Source organism: Vombatus ursinus, unplaced genomic scaffold (assembly GCF_900497805.2).
Source record: "Vombatus ursinus unplaced genomic scaffold, bare-nosed wombat genome assembly UNPS02014924.1, whole genome shotgun sequence".
Taxonomy (NCBI): Eukaryota; Metazoa; Chordata; class Mammalia; order Diprotodontia; family Vombatidae; genus Vombatus; species Vombatus ursinus.
The window spans coordinates 3,383,176-3,407,667 of record NW_020954702.1 but is presented as its reverse complement, the minus strand read 5'-3'; the positions used below and the strand labels follow the sequence as shown (position 1 = coordinate 3,407,667).

Sequence of the window (24,492 nt, the reverse complement as noted above, 5' to 3'; positions counted from 1 at the left end):
AAATAAAATATACAGTGCTCTTATTGATCCTAAGTTACCACCTGAAACAAAGGTCCATGTTTTTAGCACCAATATTCATGCTAGCAGCTAGCTGGTGCAGTGGATAGAGTGCTGGGCCTGAAGTCAGGAAATCTGACTTCCTGAATTCAAATCCTGCCTCAGACATGTACTAGCTGTGTGTGACTGTAAGTCATTTAACCCTCTTTGCCTCAGTTTCCTCATCTGTAAAATGATCTCGAGAAGGAAATGGCAAACTACTCCAGCATCTTTGCCAAGAAAACCCCAAATAGGGTCAGAAAGAGTTGGACTCGACTGAACAACAACATAAATGTATACGGCTGTGAATCATGGAATACCACACCCTCCAGAGACTTAAATTTCTGAGTCTTCTGAATGTTAATTAAGAGGCACATATCATGTGCAAACATGCTCTAACATATTTCCAAAGAAGAACTTAGTAGAGAAAAATGACAAAAAAAAAACCATACCATCAGAGAAATATGTGATTAGAAAAACAAGGTTGCTTAATAATTCAGGAAGAGTGATGAATAACCTTTATATGTGTGTATCATTTGTATCTAAACAAGAAATCTAAAGAATAATTATGTATATTTTAAGTAGACTCCCTGTGGAGGATTTGTAAGAAAAATGGATTACTATCTGAATCACTGAAGAGCATATTTGTATTGATGAGACCATAGGTCTAAAGAGGGTCTAATGCCATTGCTATAGCAATCACATTTTTTCTCCTTTCCCTTTTCACTCAGGTAAAGAGACAGCTGGAAAAGAAATGCAGTTTACCTATATAGAGTGGTTTTACTATTCCCAATGTGCTTTCACATATATCACCAAATAGTCACCTTGTGAGGTAGACAGGGCAGATATTACTTTCACAGTTTTTATAGTTGAGGAAACTAAAGCTTAGGGTGGTTAAATGGCTTGAACAAGTAATTACATATTGCTGGTAACTGGCAAAACCAAGACTTAAGCCCAGGTCTTCTGATTCAAACCTATGACTCCTTATGTTGTATATACTGCTATTCATGGGAAATATTGCCACTCCCTTGCCCCCAACACACATACTCAATGATCTTATAATGTCACAACATCCTATTTACCAGTAGTAATTTTCTGAGATAGTCATAATAATCAAAAGCCATCTTTTCAGTTCAGAATGATCTATATTGTCATAATATTAATATAAATAGAACTCATTGCAAACGCAAAATGAGATCTCATTAAACAACTACTAGAATGTTTCTGACAGATACAGCAAAAGGTACATAATTAGGCCTAATTCACTTGCATTTTTTCCTTTAGACTTTACTAAATATTTATTATTAGTTTATGTGTGCCAAAAACACACTGTCATGTAGCACTCAGAAATGTATAAGCAATTCTATTATGAATAGGCAGCCTTAAAAATCTAAACAAACATTAAGATTATTATCAAAACTATAACCATTGCTATGTGCTTGACAGAAATTTCTTTGTCATTGGTATTAATGATCAGACTAAAATAACAAATTTGTGTTTTTATTTCAATGAACTAAGGCATACCTGTATTTCTGGAATACCCATACACATTATTTAATATTAATAAACAAAAATCACATATAAATAATCACAAACACACAGAATGGGTAAAAAAACAACAACTAAAAAACCACTGTTTTTAAGACAAAAAAATCCCAAAATGCTATGGGATTTGTAATGTACAGGTTGGAAAAAAGTATAAAGTGAAAACATATTCAGACTCCACAGAATGTGTGCATGTGTGTGTGTGTGTGTGTGTGTATGTATATCTATCTATCTATCTATATATATATATATACATACACACACATGTGTATGTATTTATTTAGAATCCTGAATTTTGCTTTCTGTTTAATATAGCGAGACTTTGAGTTAAATCATATTTTATATATACTGTATCCTTTAGATTGTGGTCTATGAACTTAAAAATAAATTTTATAAAGATATTTCAATATAATTGATTTCCTTTGAAATCCTATGTATGCTTTTGAAAACATTATTCTAAGAAGAGGACTATAGATTTCAACACACTGCCAAAATCCAAGCTATTCCAAGAATAATATAGTAACTTCCCAAGAAGGAAGGTTAAGACTCCCTTCTCTAAAAATAATCTGAAGCTACTACTTTGATCTTGAGTGAGGAATAACCTATATTGACTAATGGGGCAGAAAAGAAGTGAGCTCATTCCCTGTATTCTGTAACACCAACAAAGAAATAGTCCAAGCCATCAAAGAAACATGCGAAGTTTAAATATATATATAGCCCAGAAGGTCCAGACAAAAGCTAGAAATGAGATGAAATGGTTCTCACTATCAGCATTTATTTTTTCCCATTAATCCAAGCATATATAAATTAGCCCAAGGCTAGGCATGAAGACCACCTAAATCTATTTTCAAATCACAGAGCTTTGAAGCTAATTTAAGTCATGCAAATAAGTAGTAATTCTTGGTGAAGCTCCTATTCAGGCAGATTGTCTCCCACTACTAGTATTAAAAACATCATTTTTGGGGTCTAAATGCTTAAAAATTAAGATATAGATGCCTAGAAGCCTAAAGATGCCTAAAAACAAAACCCAACTCACTACCATAATTCTCTAAGCAGAAAATAACTACAAGGGTTAAGAAGAAATTTTCAAGGATAAGACAAATTTAAATACTATATTTCAGCAGAAATTTCTCAATAAGTCCTTTTTAATTGTATAGTATTGAGATGACAAAGCATGTTGGTTCAGTAAAAAAATATTTATTGTAAAGATAACTATGTTTTACCATAGAGTTCACATTTTAATAAAAACCCTTTAAGACCATAGAGAATTAATCACAAATTTTCAGTACGAAAAACAAGCATTGAGATTAAGATGAAATCAGAATTTTATAGTTCTACAATGTTTAGACTAAAAGCAATATTATTCAGAACATCATAATTTAAATCTCTCTCACTGACTAATAAACACAGAACACAAATAGTTTTCTGAAATTAATTCTACTCTACTACATTAAAAATGAAAAATTCTGTGATTGTTATCAGTCTAAATGCATATTGACTCTACAAAGAAAGTATGGGGGGGTGAGAGGTGCAAAATAATTTAAAAGTTTTCATCATAATTAAAAATCATCACCAACATGAAATTCACTTCCATCAATCAACAAGAATTTCCTAAGTGAATACAATATGTCAGGCACTGTGATAAGTGTTGGGAATAAGAAGGCAAAATTGAAACAATTTCTTCTTTCAAGGAACTCCACCTTATTACTTCCCCCTTTATTGTAACAGAAATAAGCATTTCATTTAGCTTTAAGATTTGAAATAAAATACACCTCAGACAAATCAGGGATGTACACCAACAGAAATAAAATTTTGGGAGACACCCTACCTGAGACAAGTGAGACGGTGTCTTTCTCCCATGAGACAACAGTGATATATGCCTCCACAGAGGAGGAGATAATGCACTTGAAGACAGCTACATTGCCTCTCATGGTTTTCTGGTCCTCCACACGGACTGTATAAGGTTCCCGTAAAACTAAAATAAAAAAAATTACTCTCAGGGAGATATATTTTGTAGTGCATTGATGATTCTATTTTTTTTTGTTGGCAAAACTTTTATGGATAAATATTTTCATCAGCATTTTTAAAAAATAAAAAATACCTTTTCAAACTTAAAAGACAAAACATTTTCACATCTTTCATCCTTGAACACCAAAACATTAACTGTTAAAATAATTTTCTATATGCACTTGAGAAGACAAAGTTTAATATAACTTATTTGGCTCTCACACATTCTATCTAACATTTTCAGGTGGAAGACAATTATTGAAATGGGACTAGCCCTCCCTGAAAAGAAATAATAAAGGAATATGGGTAGTAATTCTTATTCACATATTCTGAGGATTAGATATAAAAAATAGTTTCCTGCATGAGATGTTTTGATTTTTTAAAGATTAAGAATTTTCTGACTTTGAAATATCAGACAAGGAAAATGTCCTCTGTCCATCCTTGAGAAGACTATTTATTACAATGTTTATGTGAGGACCACCAGCCTTACCTAAGAAAACACAAAAATGCATTTAAGGATAATCAGATCATGTTACAATTCTCAGGAAATGAAGCTTGTCAGAAAGCCTCATGAACAGTTCCAAATGGCAGTATGGGCAAGGCAGGTGTGGCCATGTGCCAATACCAAGTGCCTCATTGATTAGGACACAGGAAATAGCTAAACATGAAGGGAACCCTTTACAATTGTGTACTCTCCAGCAAATGGAATTAAAAGTTTTTCTTGAAGATAAGATTTTTTTATTTTGGAAGCACACAACTGTATGCTGGGAATTGTCATTCACCAGCAGTATTATTTATGTCTACTCTGAGTCTTAGCCCTTAGCAAGTTAATTCAGCCTGACTCTACCACTAGCTAAATGTATGACTTTGAGTAAGTCATGTAAGTCCTCTAGGTCTCTATGTTTATAGGAGAGGGCCAATGCTCCCCTTGGCCTTGGTGTCTCTAAAATTTTTCATTCTGATTTACCCTTTCTGACTTTTTTTTTCTGAATTACATTTTATTTGTTTCCATCAACAAAAATCCACCTTATTACCCTCTCATTCCAACCCCACCCCAACTGAGAACAAAAGAAAAGCATTATAAACATGTATAGTCAATGAAAAGAAATGTCCCTATTAGCCATAGCCAAAATGTTTTTTACATCATTCTGCACTCTAAATGTTTCATCTTTTTATCAGGATTTACCATTAGTCCTCTGGAATCATAGTTGATCATTATACTGATAGGAGTACCAAATCTTTCAGAATTGTTTGCCTTTACCATAATGTTGTCATTGCATAAATTATTTGCTTCATTTTGATCACTTCACTCTTCATCAGTTCATAGTAGTCTTTCCAGGTTTCTCTAAAACCATTCCTTTCATTATTTCTTAAATTCCAACAATAGTCCACACCTGTTGAGTGAAATGCATTTCCATTCTCTGTGTGTATATTCCCCTTGTTAGTATAGATGTGTATTTGTTGTTATTGTTGTTGAGTCATTTCAGTGTCATATGCCTCTTCATGACCTCATTTGGGGTTTTCTTGGCAAAGATACTGAAGTGGTTTGTCATTTCCTTCTCTAATATGTACATGTACATCATGATTTTATGAGACAATTTTCCTTCACCTTCCTTTCCCTTCTCACCTTCCCCAGTGTATTTCTCCTTTTTTCTCTTTGCATTCTTCTCTTAATATCATCAAGACATGACAATCAACACATAAGAAAACCACTCCCAGGTCATGTCTACTTGGACTGTCTCTATGATCCCTGATGATATGGTTCAGAGGGAATACCTGTATCATCTCCCCATACTGGAATGTAAGCAGTTTATGATTGCTTAGTGCTTTAGCATTGTTAATTCATATTTACCTTTTTATATTTCTCTTTCCACATTTGAATTTCAAAGTTTCCACTCATTTATGGTAGTTCTCATCAGGAATTCTTGAAAGTTTTCTATTTCATAAAAGATGCATTCTCCCCACCCCACCTCTTTAGTATTACACTCAGTTTTGCTGGATAAATTATTCTTGGTGTGTAAGCTCATATATTTTGCTTTCTGGAATACTGTATTCCACAATGGCAAAAAGTATTCAGTTCCTCTGTGGTTCCTGCTAAATAGCATGAAATCCTAACTAGGCTCCTCAGCACTTGAATGCTTTTTTCCTTGACCTGGAAACTTTGCATTTTGGCTATGACTTTCCTAGGTGTTTTTATTTTAGGGTTTCTTTCAGGAGGTCACTGGTGTGTCCTTTTCTATTTCTATGTTGCTCCCTTGATCTAAGAGATCTGGGCAGTTTTTTTTTTAAAGATTTCTTAAAATAGTATATCTAGGCTCTTTTTCTTTTTGGCCATGGCATGATGTCAGTCTAACGATTCTTAAATATTTTCTTCTCATCTGTTTTCCAGATAGTTTTATCCCCCCTATGAGATACTTTACATTTTCTTCTATTTTTTTTTCAGTCTCTTGACTTTGTTTTAAATCTTTCTTATTTCCTCCTTGAGTCACTGGCTTCTATTTGGTCCATTCTAATTTTCAGGGAGTTTGTTACATTCTTCCATTAGTATCATTTCTTTTCCAATTTTTCATCAATTGACCTTATTCCATTTATAAAAAAATAAAATATTTTTTTAAAAAAAAACCTCTTGCTTCATCTCTTTCAGGCACTTCTGTAGTTGAATTTGTGCCCAAGCTGTGTTTTCTCTGAGACTTTGCATGTAAATGTTTTGGAGTCATTCTCTTTTAGTTTTAGGTCTTGGGCTTCCCTGCCATTCTAGTAATTCTTTATGGTGGGATACTTTTCACTTGTTTGCTCATTCATCCTGCCTACTTCTTGAGTTTGGACTTAATATCTGGGCTGGGCTCTGTTGCACTTCTGGAAGGAAGGTCTGCACTGGGCTGTTGTTTCTTTCCCTGGGTATTGAGGGTTGGGTTATTTCAGGATCTCAGGAACAGGCTGAGGAACTTTTAGTACTCCTAAAGTGGTATGATCCAAAGCATTGTTCTGAAAGGATTGTTGCCTGTCCCAACCCTCACCCCCAACCCCAACCTAGTCAGAACTTTGCAAAAACTTCCTCACCTAAGTTTTTGACTGAGTAATAGTAAATATTGCTGTACTCTGCCCCTATCAGCCTGCTCAAAAGCATTGTTGATTCAGTGATGGAACTGTAGGCTGCAATTTGGTCTAGAATTCTTGCCCTGGGTAGTCCTCTGCAGACTAGGCTAAATGCTGGGACTGAGATACTACTCTCTTCCTAGAGATTGAGCCATACTGATCCTACTTGCTTCTGAACTTGTTCCTTTCTCAGTATATGACCCATGGCCTTCCTATCCAGGAAAGCCATCTCCATGCAGAGGTCCTCTTCTGAGTCTGCCCTGGATCTGTGAATTCTAACTGGATACTTGCTGACAAAGTTGCCAGTTGGTATCTATTCCCATTGTGATGTCCCGTCACAAATTTGTGTCATCTGCAAATCTAATAGTAATGTTATATTTTACTTTTAGGGGGAGTATAAGGAAGAGACACATAAAGGAATATGGGAAGACACCAAAAAACAACTTACACTATTTTCATAAGTTTTCTTAGGGTTAGCTCTATTTGAAAACAAATTTTGCATAGAAATTAAGAGTAAAAGTTTTAAAATAGACACTTAGTAATGGAGTTATGATTCTAGTATTTATTGTATAACCTTTCTAGTTTACATTGCATTAGTTATTAAAGAAGATTCTTCCCTTCCTTATTTATGTGAGCTTCCATCTGTCAAACCACTTGTATAATACTGTATTAAAATCTGGGTAACATATTTTAGGAAGATCACTTAGAAGGTAGAGAGGAGGAATTTCAGACAACGTGCTAAGCACTTTACAAACATTACCTCATTTGATGCAGAGCATTCAGAGAATGCCAACCACTCAGAGGTAGTAGTTTTTCTTCTGGCTTCTTTGGGAAAAAGTAGTAGGAAAGGGAATATGAGGAGAGAGAAGGACTTACACCAAATAAGAAGTAAATTAAATAGCTGATACTGAGGAATTTTGACTTATGAAGTAGGTTAGACATTGAAGTTATAGAGGAGAAACTTGAAGAAATTGAGGAAAATTTGAAAGACTATCTCTAGGTCTAAATTCTATAATACATCAGGTTGACAGAGGAAAAAGCATTAAATACAACAAAGGATGCTATCTAAATGTTAAGAGAGTAGGCTATGATGAGAGAAAAAAAATTCAAGTGACCCTCAAGTGTTTAGACACAAATGCCCAAAATTTAGGCAACAAACAAGAGGAAGTTTTACCTCAAATGTATCACAGAGAGTTGGTAGGATAAAACTCATGGCAGGACTGTGGTTCTAGATGAGTATCGTTTATTTAAAAGAAACAACATAGTTTTTAAAAAAGGGTGAAGAACATTATATATCAAGAAAGTATATTAAGATCAGGAATTGGGGAAAACATAGTAGATAATATTTGTGTGACAATTAACAAAAGAAGAAATAGAACTGATTTTATTATTGGTTGGAGAAAGACAAACTGAACAGAAAAAGCAAAGACAGGAGGAGCTTGGGGAAAGTACAAAAAGCATGGCACATGCTATAGTAGCAATAAGGGACTTCAATTATCCAAAGATTTGCTGGAGCATTACTTCTCTCTTCCAGTCAAAAGCAGCACAGTTAATAATTGTTTTACTTACCTTAGCAGTAATTTATCCTTCAGAAATTGAAGGAAAAAACAAGGGTGATATGTATCTGGATCTGACTCCTTCCCACAGAGCTAAACTTGTTCCACTGGGGTGGAAGTGATAGGAATTTCAAGAAGTAACCACTATCCCCTCATTTGTGATAGAAGAAAACAGGATATTTGCATGTAGCCTGACATGTACTATATGTTTGGAGAAAGCATACCTCAAAGGGTTCAGAGGAAAGAAAGCAAAGATCCTGTGGAGTAAAATATCTCAGGGGAAATTAGCACAGATATGATACTTGATGCTCAAGAATGAAATTCTGAATACACAATGGGAAGCAACTCCAATGGTTCTGAAGAGTACAAGGAACACATCGAGATACATATGTATATGTGTGTGTGTGTGTGTGTGTGTATGTGTATATGTACACATACACACAGATATGTGTATACAGAATATGGAAGCAAGATCAGACAATAGAGAATGAATATAAGGTTATGATACATTGTTATTTTAGCAATGTAGGCTATGCCACATTATTTCTATAATTGTGTCAGGAATAAGCTGAAGGCAGGGACTAAAACTAATAAAGGCAACAAAAAGATTGTTTATTTCAGATACATTTTGAGAAAATGGAGGATAAAGTAAGCTAAAGAACCTTTGCTTGTGGTGGCAGAGCTTCTCAACTCTTATATGATTTGTTTGAACTCCAAAGAAGAATGACTTACATTGGACATCACAGAGCAAAAATGACTAACAGGAAATTGATATCCAAGATAAATAAATAGTAAGAGAGCACCTCAATACCCTTGATGAAATCAAGTCCCAGATGTACAACATTTTTAGCTACTAAAAGAAGTGATGCACAGACTAATGTCTTACTCCATTTACCAAGATAATGTCAGAATGGATAAATTACCTAGATATAAATGGAGATAATACAAGAAAATTTGAAGAACATGGAACTTATTATCTAATAGACTTATGGATAAGTGAATAGTTTATGAACAAGAAGAGATAGAGTTCTGAGATGTAAAATGGATAATTTTGATTACATTGAATTAAAAAGGTTTTGTACAAATAAAACAAAAGTAGCCAAGATCAGGGGAAAGCAGAAAACTGTGTAAAAAAATTATAGACAATTCCTCAGATAAAGGTCTCATATCTCAAATATATAAAGAACTTTGTCATATCTAAAAGAATATGAGTCATTCTCCATTTGATAAATGATCAAAGGATATGAACACACAGTTTTCTGATGAAATTAAAACTATTTATAGTCATATGAAAAAATGCTCTAAATCATCATTGATTAGATAAATGCAAATTAAAACAACCTTAAGATATCATATTACATCTATCAGATTGGCTAAAATGATAGAAGGGAAAGTGACAAATGTTGGAAGGGATATGGGAAAATTGGGACCTTAATTCATTGCTGGTGGATCTGTGAGCTGATCCAACCATTTTGGAGAGAGATTTGGAATTATGCCCAAAGAGTTATAAAACTGTGTATACCCACTGACCCAGCTATACAACTGCTTCCCAAGAAGATTAAGGAAAACAGAAGAGAACCTACATGTTCTGAAATATTTATAGCAGTTCTCTTTGTGGTAGCAAAGAACTGGAAATTGCAGGGAAGCCTGACAATTGGGGAATGGCTAAACAAATTGTGGTATATATACATGAAGGAATATTACTCTTCTACAAGAAATGATGAGCTCAATGATTTTAGAAAAGCACGGAGAGACAGCTGTGAAATAATGAAGGGTGAAATGCGCAGAACCAAGGGAACATTGCATATAATAACAGCAGTATTGTTTTAAAAACAATTTTGAGCCAAGTCATTCTGGCAATTATAAATACCCAATTTAACCTCAAAGATCCTACGAAGGAAGACTTTGTTTGAATCAAGAAAGGAAAATTGTTGTGGGGTAAGAAATGATGAGCTAGTTGATTTAGAAAAAAAAAACATGGAAAGACTTGGACTTATGAAGGAAGATGTTATCCACCTTCAGAGAAACAGATGATAGGAGGAAATAAGCATAATATGGTCTTACATATATGTGTATGAGTGTATATGTGTATATATGTCTATGTTTATAGATATCAAGGTGTATTATATATATGTGTGTGTGTGTGTCTGTGCATCCATGCTTAATTATAGCCTTCTTTGGGGAGGGGGGTGGGAAGTAAGTAAAAAGTGCACAGCAGAGAACAGAAGGAAACCAACAAGGAAGCAAAGAAAAGCTGGGCAGCTTTGAAAACAATACGTAGTATTTATTTTATAAATTTTCTTGAAATGCAAATTTTTGTTTTATATTGAATCCTCTCTTGTGGCCTGCTGTGGATATGACATTTTTTTCTTTTCTCATTTTGTATATAAGTGTAAAATTTTAAAAAATTACAAAAAAATCTGGTTGATGTGATTGCTGAGACACTGCCAGTGATGTATGAAAGAACCTGGAAAACAGAAGAGTTATCATGAGATTGAAGAAGAGCAAATGTTAACTCAATTTTCAAAAAGGGGGAAATAATCAAATTACTTTTTTTTATTGCTATTTCACACTGCTGACTCATATTCAACTTTCAGTCCACTAAAACCAATTTCTGGAAAAATTCTAGAAGAATTCATTAAAAGATGATTTGCAAACATCTATAAAGGTAAGTGGTGATCAGAAAGATGAGGCAGCTAGGTGGCACAGTGGATAGAATTCCAGTCCTGGAGTCAGAAGACTGATCTTCCTTAGTTCAAATCTTACCTCAAATATTGAATAGCTATGTGAACCTTGGTAAGTCACTTAATCTTATTTGCCTCAGTTTCCTCATCTGTAAAATGAGATAGAGAAGGAAATGGCAAGCTACTCCAGCATCATTGCCAAGAACACCCCAAATGGAGTCATGGGGAGTTAAACAACTGAAAACAACTGAACAATAAAGATCAGAAAGAATCAATACAGATTAATCAAGAACATGTCATTCCAGGAGAATCTCATTTACCTTTTTCACATGATTACTAAAGTAGTAGGTAAGAAAAAAATGCTATGGATAAAGTTGACCTATTTGTAGCAAATCTTTTGATAAAGTATTTCATACTGGTATTGTGGTGAAACTATAGATACAATGATTAAATAATAATATAAATCAGATAGATTCATTATTGCTTGGATGGTCAAACTCAAAGAACAGTTGTTAATGGTCAAATATCAACATGGAAGTGGGTGGCCAGTAATATACTCCAGGTATTTCTGTTTGACTGTGTGCTATTTAACATTTTTATCAAAGGTCCAGATAAAGGCATAGTTAGTGTACTGGATGAAAGTCAAGATTCAAAAGGATATTGACAGATTACAGCACTGGTCTAAACCTAATAAGATCAAATCCAATAGGAATAAATATAAATTATTTCATTTGGGTAAAAAATAATTTATACAAAATGTAAATTAAGGAGGTGCAGATAGTTTTTTTTCTGAAAAAAAAAGAGATGAATTTTCAATAGATTGAAAACTTAAATGAGTTAACAGGTCAAAAAAGCTAATGCAGTCTTCACCTGTTTTGAAAGGACTATAGCTTTCAGGAAATAGGAGGTGATCATTTCACTGTATTCTGCCCTCATCAAACCTCATATGGTATACTGTGATCAGTTCTGGGTACCTAGATTTTCAAAGGACATTAATAAACTGGAGAATATCTAGAGGACAGCAACCAGTAGGCTAAAGGGGATTAATCCCATGATATATTAGGATTAGTTGAAGTAAGTTGGCAAGTTTACTTTGAGGTAAAAAAAAAAGAAGTCTCAGGGAGTTAGTTGTCTTACAATATCTGAAGGGCTGTTATATGGAACGGCAAAATTTGATTTGTTTGGCCCCAAAGGGATGATCAAGAAACAATAAACAGAATTTGAAAAGAGGTAAATTTAGACTTTTTGTCAGGAAAAAAAAGGGCACTGGACATGGATTCAGAAAAATCTAAGTTCAAAATGTGCCTAAGAGACTTATCTGTGTAACCCTGGCTATGTCACATAACCTCTCTCAACCTCAGTTTCCTCCTATATAAAATAAGGGTAATAATTACAAGTATTTCACACAGTTTTCAGTCAGTAAACATTTATTAAGCTTCTACTATGTGCTAGGTACTGTACTAAGTGCTGTAGATACAAAAAGAAGTCCTCAATGAGCTCATAATCTAAGGGATACAATAAGCAAAGACATACAATTCATATGAAGAATAAGTAGAAAATAATTAAAAGAGGGAAGGCACTCTCTTAATTCCTTTATTTTGCTTTTGTGTGTGTGTGTGTGTGTGTGTGTGTGTGTGTGTGTGTGTGTATTATAAACCCATATTAGTCTTTAAGTCCTCTCAGGGGCAAACGTTTGTGTTGATCTTTGCATCTTGGAAGTTCCCAGCACCGTACCTTTCACACTAAAAGTTGAGTCTTCTCTTCGCCCCCCCCCCCCCAAAAAATAGAATTAAGACAGATTGGGAAAGGTCTCCTATACAAGATGGAATGTTAGTTGGAATTTATAAGAAACCAAAGAAGCCAACAGCAGAGATGAGAAGAGACAGAATGCCAGGCCTGTGGGAGAGCCTGAGATAATTCTCAGTAGAGAGATGGAATATCTAGTTCTTAGAAGAGCAAGGAGGCCAGTATCACTGGGTTAAAGAGTATATGGTGGAGATTACAATGTAAGAAGATTGGGAAGGTAAAAAGGGCTTAGATTATGAAGAGCTTTAAATGCCAAACAGGATTCTATATTTGATCATCACTAGGAGGTAATAGGGAGCCACTTGTGTTTACTGAGTAGGTTGGGTGATATGGTCAAATCTGTACTTTAGCAAAATTGCTTTGGTAGCTGAATGGAAAATGGATTGGAGTGAGGAGAGACTTGAGGCAGGTAGATCCACCAGTAGGCTATTGAAATAATTAGTCCAGACTAGAGATAATGAGGGCCTACATCTTTTTTTATTAATAAATTCATTTATTTTTAGTTTTCAAAATTTACTTCCACAAGATTTTGAATTCCAAATTTTCACCCCATCTCGCCCCTCCCCCCACCCCAAGATGGCTTGCATTCTGAATATCCCTTCCCCTAGTCTGCCTTCCCTTCTATCTCTCCCCCCCTTCTTTTATCCCCTTCCCCTTCTTCTTTCCTGTAGGGCAGGATAGATTTCTGTACCCCATTTCCTATATTTCTTATTTCCCAGTTGCATATGAAAACATTTTTTTTAAATGTGTTTTTAAAACTTTGGGTTCCAAATTTTCCCCCTTCTTCCCTCCCCACCCACCCTCACTGAAAAGGCAAGCAACTCAATATAGGTTATACATGTGCAGTTATGCAAAACACTTCCATAGTAGACATGCTGTGAAAAACTAACTCTATTTCCCTTAATCCTATCCCGCCACCCCATTTGTTCTATTCTTTCTTTTGACCCTGTCCCTCCTCAGAAGTATTTGCTTCTGATTACCCCCTTTCCCAATCTGCCCTCCTCTCTATCATCCCCCTACTCTCTTGTCCCCTTCCCCCCCCATTTTCCTGTAGGGTAGGGCAGATTTCCATACCCAATTGAGTGTGTATGTTACTCCCTCCTCAAGTCAAATCCTATGAGAATAAGATTCACTCATTTCCTCTTGCCTTCCCCCATTTCCCCTACACTGTAAGAGCCTTTTCTGTTTTTTGTGAGATAATTTACCTCATTCTACCTCTCCCTTTCTCCTTCTAGTATAATCCTCTCTCACCCCTCATTTTATTCTCCAGATATGACCCCTTCCTCTTCAACTCACCCTGTGACCTCTATCTATTTATCTATCTATTTATACATACATAGAATTTTTTTCCCTCCAACTACCCTAATACTGACAAAGGTCTCATGAATTACAAATATCATCTTTCCATGCAGGAATGTAAACAGTTTGACCTTAATAAGTCTCTTATGATTTCTCTTTCCTGTTTACGTCTTCATGTTCCACTTCAGTCTTGTATTAGAAAGTCAAATTTTCTATTCAGCTCTGGTCTTTTCATCAGGAATGCTTGAAAGTCCTCTATTTCACTGAATGACCATCTTTTCCCCTGAAGGATTATACTCAGTTTTGCTGGGTAGGTGATTCTTGGTTGTAATCCTATCTCCTTTGCCCTCCAGAATATTCCATTCCAGGCCCATGTCCCTTAATGTAGAAGCTGCTAAATCTTGTGTTATCCTGATTGTGTTTCCACAATACTTGAATTGTGTTTTTCTGCCTGCTTGTAATATTTTCTTCTTGACCTGGGAACTCTGGAATTTGGCTATAATATTCCTAGGAGTTTTCCTTTGGGGATGTCTTTCAGGAGGAGACTGGTGGATTCTTTCAATTTCTATTTTGTCCTCTGGTTCTAAAATATCAGGGCAGTTTTCCTTGATAATTTCTTGAAAGATGATGTCTAGGCTCTTTTTTTTGATCATGGCTTTCAGATAGTCCAATAATTTTTTTAATTCTGTCTCCTGGATCTATTTTCCAGTTCAGTTGTTTTTCCAATGAGGTATTTCACACTGTTTTCTAGTTTTTCGTTCTTGTGGATTTGTTTTACGATGTTTTGATTTCTCATAAAATCACTAGCTTCCAATTGCTCTATTCCAATTTTTGAGGGAGTGTTTTCTTCAGTAATCTTTTGGATTTCCTTTTCCATTTGGACAATTTTGCTTTTTAGGGCATTCTTCTCCTGATTGGCTTTTTGGACATCTTTTGCCATTTGGGTTGGGCTATTTTTTAAGGTGTTATTTTCTTCAGTATTTTTTCGTGTCTCCTTTAGCAAGCTGTTGATTTGTTTTTAATGATTTTCTTGCATCACTTTCATTTCTCTTCCCAATTTTTCTTCTACTTCTCTTGCTTGCTTCTCAAAATCCCTTTCGAGCTCTTCCAAGGCCTGGGACTGATTCGTATTTTTCTTGGAGGCTTTGGATGGAAGATCTTTGACTTTGTTGTCTTCTTCTGGTTGTATGTTTTGATCTTCTTTGTCTCCAAAGTAAGATAATATAATCTGACTCTTTTTGTGAGGTTTGCTCATGATCCCAGCCAATTACTTAAGTTTTAAACTGTTTGTTAAGGTAAGAGTCTGCTTCCAATGTGGAGAATGTACTGTCCCAAGCTTCGGGGGTTTGTACAACTGTTTTCAGAGATACTTTCTAGGCACCTGTAAATTTTTAGTTCTTCCAAGGTGCTATGATAAGGAGTGAGGTGTTTCCACTCCAGTGCCACAGCAAGCTCCACCACACCAGTGCTCCTCCTTGCCCCAGGACCGCCCCTCAGAACTGTGACCCAGATCCAGGCTTGAGCAAAGCAAGAAATTCCTGCCTCAGCACTGGCAAAGAGATCCCTGCAATCCCCCTCTGATCAGCCACTCAATTCCCCCTCAGTCTGTGGGCCAGAAGCTCAGGAGGCAGCTGCTGCTCCGGGGCTGCACTCGGGACTTGTGGCTGAGACCTAGCCTCTCTCTCACCACAATCACAGACTTTTCCCACTGACCTTCTAAGTTGTCTTTGGCGTTCATGGGTTGATAAGTCTGGAAACCACCACAGCTGCTTGTTATTCAGCCCTCTGAGGCCTGCTCCAGGTTCACTGTGGCCTGGGCACCCATGTCAAACTACTCTCCTCTCCTGCCCGGTGCAATATACCTTTCCAATCAACCATTCAGGTTATCTTGGGGTGGAAATTTGTTTCACTGTCTTTTTGTGGGTTCTGCTGCTTTAGAATTTGTTTAGAGTCATTTTTTCACAGTTATTTGGAGGGGTTTGGGGGAGAGCTCAAGCAAGTCATGGCTTTCACTCCACCATCTTGGCTCCGCCCCCCCCTTGAGGGCCTACATCTGAGTGGTGGCAATGTCAGAGGAGAATGTAGTATAATTGTGAGATATTGCAAAGATTTAATCTACAAGCCTTGGCAACAGACTGGCTCAAGAGATGAGAAGTTGGAGATGTTTTTTAGGTTGTGAGCCTGGGGAACTAGGAGTATGGTGTTGTCCTACACAGTAATAGGGAAATTAAGAGGAGGAGGCAGTTTAAGGGAAAAGGTAAGAAGTTCTGTTTTGGACATGTTGAGCCAAAGATGTCTAGCTGACATACAGTTTGAAACATCTCAAAGGCATTTAGAGATGAGAGATTGGAAATCAGCCTATATTTTGGGGTAGGATAGGTAGATTTGAGAAGCATCAGTATGGAGATGGTAATTAAATTCATACCAGCTAATGAAATCATCAAATGAAGTACAGTAGAAGGAGGAGAGAAGAGCACCCCCAGCAGAATCCTGAGTGACACTTACAGTTAGAATGTATGAAGTGGATGAGGAACCATCAAAGGAGACTGAGGAGTGATCAGAAAGGTAGGCAGAAAAGCAGGAGGAAATAGTGCCCTGAAAACCTAGAGAGAAGAGAGTATCAAGGAGAAGAGGGTGATTAACAGTTCAAAGGCTGTAGAAAGGTTGAGGAGAAAGACCATTGGATTTGTCAATTAAGAGATCACTAGTAATTTTGGAAAGAATGATGTCAGTAGAATTATGAGGTTGAAGCTGGTTTGTAATGGATTAAGAAGAAAATGGAAGAAAAAATAGAGGCATCTATTACAGATGAGCTTTTCAAGTTAAGCCACAAAGGTTAGAAGAGATAGGACAATAATTAGGGTTGATGGAAGGATCAAGTGATGATTTTTGAGGATGGAAAACACATAGAAATGTTTGTAGGCAGTAGGGAAGCAGCTTCTAGACAGGCTACCTATTCATGTGAGATGGGGTGAGGGAGGAGACAGTTCCAGAAAGCATATGAGTAATATGAAATGAGGAAGAGGGGGGAAGAGGGAACTCATGGCAAATGGCCTCAATTTTTTTTTCTGTAAAATATGAGGCAATGTTTTCTCAAATGACAGGGTAGGGAGAGGAGAGCCATGGGAGGTCTAAAGAGATGAAAGTTGTTGTGAGGATCCAATGAGATAAAATGTAGAGAGCTTTGCAAATATTAACATGCTATATGTATGCTAATTATTATTTTTAAACCTTCCTAATAATTAGAGCTACCTGAAAGTGGCATGACTATATCAAAATGCAAGTGTCCCCTTTCCTAGGAGGTCTTCAGGAAGAAACTGGAGATAATTTGTTAGATATTTTATAGTGGGATTCTTTTTGTGTATGAACTGGACTAGACAGTTGCTAAATCCCTTTCCTTATTTGCTACTGGGCCTGAGTTGCTACTGAACAAATGTGCAATTACCATTTATCCAGAGTTGCCTTTTATGGATTGAGAAATGCAAGATGGTCCCTCTAGCAAGGTGGATGGCACACAGCAGGCTCCTTTTGTTAAATGAAAATGGTTCATTCAAAATCACAGTAATTTTAATGCCATTTATAAACTAGTGATAACCATGCCAGAAATTGAGCCTTCCAGTCTAGACTCTGGCACCCTGACTTTCTCAACTGACCCTACGTACCCCAACTAATAAGGTCTTACCGCCTTATGCCAAGAATGCCAATATACTTAGTGTGCTCCAACCTCTAGACATAGGCACACTCAATTGGACTTTAGCAGCCACTAATCAGATAACAGGGAATACTCTAGGTCATGGTGGTCCTGATGAGTCCTTCCAGTGCATTAATCTCCAGACTACATGACTGGCATGTGAAAGAATCTTGAGGAATAGGGCAAAGACGCTATACAGCTATACTAATTCCCAGGCCAACAGCTGTACAGCACAGTACCGGACAATCAAAGGCTCTATCCTTGGGTTCAGGAACAATGGAGGAATATTGTCAATACTTTCTATGGTATCTACTTGTTTATAGGACATGTCAGCATTGTTCAGAGATATATGTTAAACAATCAAGTTGAAGTCAGTGCAAGAATAGCAGAGATTGTGGAGTGGGGTCCATTGCAAATATGAATATGAGTGACATTTTTTGTGATATTATTTATTAGGTGATATTTTGCTTGGCATGGGACCATATGATCTCTTTAACTAAGGACAAGGTAGCTACTCCTGCCCATCTGGGCTCTTTATGCCAGTCAGAGCTCCCATCTTACTCAAGTGGCATCACATTCTATTTCCAACTGGCAAATTTGTACTCTCTCATCTCAGGGCAAGAGGTTTTCCCATACTATAAAATCAATATATGCAAATCGTCATTGCATTACTTCCCAGATCAGGTGCTCAACCTCCTAGAAGCCACATCTATGATAAATCAATGTCACATTAAGAAGAAAGAAATAGATGTCTGACAGCATATAGCATTCAGTCACCAAAAAGACTTACTTGACAAGCATGAACTGTTTTTTTGGATGTAGTTCCAGCTGACCTTCTCTGGTCTTTCCTTATTCCTTCCCCAGTGCAGTTACCAAGGCCTTAAGGTCCCTATTCCTTCAGAGAATTCTATACACCTTGGAGAAATTGCTCTTTCCCCTCTATTGTCAGGTTCCCCTTCCTCTGAGATGAGTTCAGATAACTCTTCCCAAGGAAGAGCTAGGAAACTTTGGGGAGGTACCTTGATTTATAGTACCATATAGGAAGTAAAACTTTAGCTGATATAACTACGGTAGAAGAGTATTTATTTGGAAGAAATGGGATTTCCTACTTGACTTGGTGATAATTCTGAGTCCTTGAATGGGAGATAAGAGAGGAATCTTATTTCACCCCTAGGGAAGAAGAGAGAAATCCCTCTATGCAATTTCTAAGGGACAAAGATGTTATATAAGTCCTCTGATGTGACTTTCAGGACCCTGGGGGAGGCTTGGTGGGTGAGCTAGGGAATGGTCATTGTCCTTCCTTCTCAGAGGACCAAAATGACAGTACTATGTTAGGGTCAAGGTACCATGGATACAACTGTGGCTGATCAGACCAATATGAGCTCAGAAAGCTCTACCACAGGTTGGGCACAAACAGTCCATGTGAACATTTGGAGTAGAGATGTCTTTAAGCATCTCACATTTCTTTTGAGCTACTACAATTCTGCTTTTCTCATAGAGTATAGTGTCTTCTTTGATGAGGGCATGCCATGCTGAACAGTTCTGTGCCAGTGTCTCCAATGTCTTACAATCAATTCCAAAGTTCTTCAGAGAGACCTTCAAAGTATCCTTGCATCACTTCTTCTGATCTCCATGTGAGCACTTGTCTTGTGTGAGTTCTCTGTAAAATAATCTTTTCAGCAAATATATTTTTGGCATTCAAACAACATGGCCACTGGTGTTGTACTCTTTCAGTAGAGTTTGAATGCATGGCAGTTCAGCTTAAGAAAGGACTTCAGTATCCAGTACCTTATCTTACCAGGTGATCATCAGAACCTTCCTTAGACAATTCAAATGGAAGTGATTCAGTTTTCTGGCATGGTGCTGGTATACTGTCCAGGACATACAACAATGAGGTCGGCACAACGGTTCTGTAGATCTTCAGTTTGATAGGCAGCCTAATACCTCTTCTCTCCCACACTTTCCTTCAGACCCTCCCAAACACTGAGATAGCTCTGGCAATGCATGCATCAACCTCATCATCTATGTGTACATCCCTGAAAAGTATACTGCCAAGGTAAGTAAACTTATCCACAGAACTCTAAATTTCTCCATTTGCTGTAATGGATGGCTCCATGTAGGAATGTCGTAATGCTGGCTAGTAGAAAACAAGTGTTTTCATGGTGTTGATTGTCCAAAATTAGCATAAGCAGCAGAGAATCAATCCCTACTTTGTTGTATCTCGGCCTCAGAGGCTGCACTCACTGCACACAGTCATATGTGAACAAAAAGTGACACACGAACTCTCCTTCCACTTTAATCTTGGCTTGTAGCCTTTTCAAGTTAAATAATTTACCATCGGTGCAGTAGTTGACCTTGATGCCATTTTTGTACTCATTGAAGGATTCTGACAACATTGCAGAAAACAGCTAAAAAACCTAGCGTGAGCCAAGGGATACTGAATAAATAACAGTATTAACTTAGATTCCAAGACAGATTGCATGTAAGAGGCTTATGACTTCTTAGACATTTTGCTACAGATACATATTTACTATAAATAACTCTAATGAAAGATGATGTGTTGATTTTCTAGACATATCATATTCTCTGCTATGGCCCTGATTTCCCTGGTACTATTTCTACTCAGTGGCTTATTGTTACCACTTTAAATTAAGAGACCCACTGAACTACAAAGAAGTGTGTGGTATCATCTATCACAATTATCAGATTAATAAGATCTGAGACATGCTCCTCCCAAAAGGAAGAGGAAAAATCTAGGATTTCTGGCTTTTGTTTCCCGTATATCTCTTTATTTTTAATGGTGACTCTTGCAGGGAAGGAGAAATGTAATTATTTTTCTTCTTTTCCCCTTGGTACTGCCTATCCCAGAAGGATTGTCCAACAAAAGCACCACAAGTATTTAAATGGTGGCAGGTCCTCTAGAATATCTTTAGGATCTTGCCATTATGGTAGTGGTATGTAATAGAACCAGGGTTCCCTTCTTTCTCTGCAAAAGGGATTAGTTTTCCCTAAAAAGCAACAAAGCGTCCTTGGGAACTGATTGGCCATTGTTTCATTTGACATAGCTTCATATTTAATTTAGGGTATAAAAAGTCCCACCTGTGTGTCTGTGGAATCCATTTCACTTGGTGGTTGACCTCACAAGTTGGTGGAGTCTTCCACACCAGGGAGTTTATTTACAGATGTAAGAGAAGCTCCCCTGTGATAAGCATAGATACATTGGTGCTTTTTGGTCTGCTGGCCTCATCATTTAGGAATACAAATTGTGTTTTTGACCAAAAATCTGATTTGTAAAGCCACAGAATAAATCTACATACAACCTGCATTAGACAAAAAAAATCAATAAAACTTTTTTTAGTATGCTTGGAGAGATTTAAGAAAAATGTTTCCATATATTAGATAGGTGAGGAAGTGATAATTACATGCAAAGATTTTTATAAATTTTAATTTAATTAAAATTAAAATTTTAATATTTAAGTATACCATGTATCCTGCTAATCAGATGCACTTCAATATGGAGATAATTGTGGCTTCATCTAGAGAACCTAAATGCCATTTGTATTGTATAGCATGTGTTTATTCTGTTAAAACAAAATAAACCTCTTTGTTAACTGTTCAATAATTTGTGATTTTCTCATTTTGTTCTAATATTAAACCTGAACTAACAGAATTCTGGTTCTAGGCCTGCCCCTAACACCTAACACCATGTCTCCCAATTCCTTCTGTTGAGCTCTCCAATATATTAAAAACTGTTGATGTCCTGTATGTGTCAAAAATAAAAAACCTTAATTTCTTAATTTCCTTTTCCAACTAGAAATCCAAGCCAGAGATTCAAAGATTAAAATGAATTATGCAAGTTAAAGAGGAAGTTGCTACAGGAGTACATGTTCTAATAATATTTTAATCTTACTCAAATATCATTTTGCTTTTTTTAGAAGATGCAGATTGTTTTAAAATACACTGTAGTGTACTTGTACTCTAATTTGAATAGCAAATTTAAAACAAATCATTTAAGAGTTTAATCCTTAGGTAATGCCATTTTTATGTTGCTACTTTTAGTCACAGTCCTTTTTCAGTTCTCTTGAAGATATTTCTCTAAAAGTCTGAAAAATCATTTCCAAGATTACAGAGATCAAAATGAGGTAGTAGAAATGACCAGCTAGCAGAATCAGTCATAGTCTTAGTTTTGTCTCCTTGAAACAAAAGAACCACAAATAGTAAATCAGGAGCATTCCATATTTTATGCACATGTTACAATTTATTCAACTACTGCTGACAAAATTGCAACAGAAATTAATTCTATCACTATCTTGTAATAGCCTTTTAAAGGAAACAAAAAACCATTAATATCATCTTTATTGTGTTATAGGACAGTTCACTGTCCAAATGAGACAGTTCACTTATTTATTTGATGGTTCAGAAATAACATGGTGTAGTAGATAAGGGACTTGCCTTAGAATAAGGATGCTGCAGGAAAGTCTTACCTCTGACATATACTAGTTATGTAACCATAGAAAAGTCATTTAATTTCTCAGTGTCCTATGCAAACTCTACAAGACTCTAAGTAACATGAGTTGTTGATCTGCATTAGTGGAGGGAATTTTGGAGCCAGGAATCCTCTATATATAACCAGTAAAATGAGAGGCATAAAGTGAAAAAAAAAAAAAAAGATTGACAGATCCTGTGCTCTATTGGTATTCTCCCAAGGTCAAGAGAAAGTAAGGAATACACAATGTTTTGGCTAGACTCTCTAAGGCAAATTTATGGGAAGGCATAGATGACAGGCATAAAATATGGGCAGTCATGAATGGGTAGCAGTCGTCATTACTGAAAAGAAATACCCATAGTAATGAGCTCACACATCCATTTGACTATTCATCATTCACTATACTTGTTTTCCCATTTGAATTTATAAGATATGCATATATATGTATATGTGTATGTGTATTAGTATACATATTTGCGCATTTTATATCAGTCTATAATCACCTAGAAAGTTCCACTCTGATGACTTATCCTGCTGTGAAGAAAATTTTAGGTTCTTAAAGGCTCTCCCAGCACAGTGCAAACTACAGATCCTACCAAGCTGGAAAGAGTTTGAACATAGTCAGTGATAGACAGCATGTCTTTTGCCCAAAGGCTAGTAGATAAATGGAGAGCCTCAATACTAGTTCAGGTAGTGGGTGATAATTTTTCTTTAACCACAACTACTAAGGAATAGAGAGTTCACTATCTAAATTGATGAAAGGAGTAATCTACAATATGAAACTATAGATCCATAAAGTATGTATGTATGTATGCTTATTTATCTATTACCTATGTATCTTTAACTAGCTCTCTAGTGATGTTTAGGATATTTTTTTTTTTAGCTTTTTTCTGTTGGTTTTTTTGGTTTGTTTTAAGGAGACAAGGACAAATTTTTTGGTTTAAAATTCAGTTAAAAATACATTTTTATTCATTTAGCAATTCATTAGATTTAATGTTTTTGTTTCACTTTAGATTTGCTGGTTCAGTTTCAGTTCCTAGTATCTTAACTAATTAGTACTCTGAATTTTTTAAAAACTCACAAAATCTACTAAAATGATAAATCCTATATTGAATGGCTCTCAGATACTCAACAGTGACCAGTTTTTAACTTGCCTCTAAACTACCTAATCATACATTAAAAAATAGATTACAGAATAGAAGAAAATATGAATGATTGTACTTACCAGCCTTAATGTGGACATCCTGGCTTCTGATTTTCCCTGAAGGATTTTCAGCTGTGCAATAGTAAGTGTTATCATGGATTAAGGTACTAAAGCTTGAAGGGGGGAAGGGGAAAATTTGGAGAGTGCCATTGAGGTGGACGTGGCGGATCCCTGGAACATCATAGATCTCCTCGCCCGTTGCTAGGTACCATCTGAGTGTCACAGGTGGGATCCCTGCTGCAGGACAGGGAACCAATGTCCCTGTGGTGCTTGCAAACACTACCTCTTGCAAAGATGCATTGACAAAATATAGACTGGAGTGTAGATCTTCACTGACAACTGCAAAAGAAAAAAAAGGACAGTAAAATATATATCCTTAGGCCTTGAACTGAGGACAATTTTGATATGCTACACTGAAAGCCATGCGGAGCCTATGTCCCTGATATTTCTCACATGTCTCATTTTCTTCACTCACATGGCTAATACCCTAGCGTAGACCTCCTTCTCTGCTTGCCTGGACTATTGTAATAGCTCCCAAAATTGTTCTATTTATTTGAAGTCTTTCCCTTCTCCAATCTATCCTACACCCAATTTTCAAAATAATCTTCCTATGACACAGGTCTGATCAAGTCATTCTACTGCTCAAACATAATGAGTTGGCTCTCTGTTGCCTAGAGAATAAAATAAAAATTGTAATCTGCCCCCAACCTAATTCTTCTGTACTTTCTTCATATCATCCTCCCTTCATACACTGTGACTTCCAGAAGAAAACAAAAACAACACCCCCTACTATTTCTATTACTAAATTCCCAGAACTGGTATTTCATCTCCTCTTTGTCTTTATTCAGTATATCCCTCACACTCAGAATGTACTGTCTCTTCTCCTGAACATATTGGAACTCTTAGTTTCCTTCAAGGCTCACTTCAACTGAAACCTCCTACATGAATTCTTTCCTAATTCTCTTAGTCATATATCTGCCTTCTCAAATTACTTTGAATTTACTCAACTATGTTTATGTTATATCATCTCCAGTAGAATTCAAGTTCATTGAGCAAGAGATTATTTCTTTATCCCTGGCATA

The 24,492-nt window shown here is 36.3% G+C and overlaps 1 protein-coding gene across 1 annotated transcript in view; it reads right to left on the bottom strand.

Moving 5' to 3' along the window:
• The window catches only part of DSCAM (DS cell adhesion molecule), a 778,395-nt gene extending 754,561 nt beyond the window's left edge, over window positions 1–23,834 (bottom strand). The window contains exons 1-3 of the mRNA XM_027843631.1: window positions 23,825–23,834; window positions 23,432–23,749; window positions 3,410–3,556 (exon numbers count right to left, since the gene is read on the bottom strand). Coding sequence (XP_027699432.1) covers window positions 3,410–3,556; window positions 23,432–23,749; window positions 23,825–23,834 — 475 coding nt within the window. The remainder of the gene's footprint in view (window positions 1–3,409; window positions 3,557–23,431; window positions 23,750–23,824) is intronic.
• Window positions 23,835–24,492: the final 658 nt, after the last annotated feature.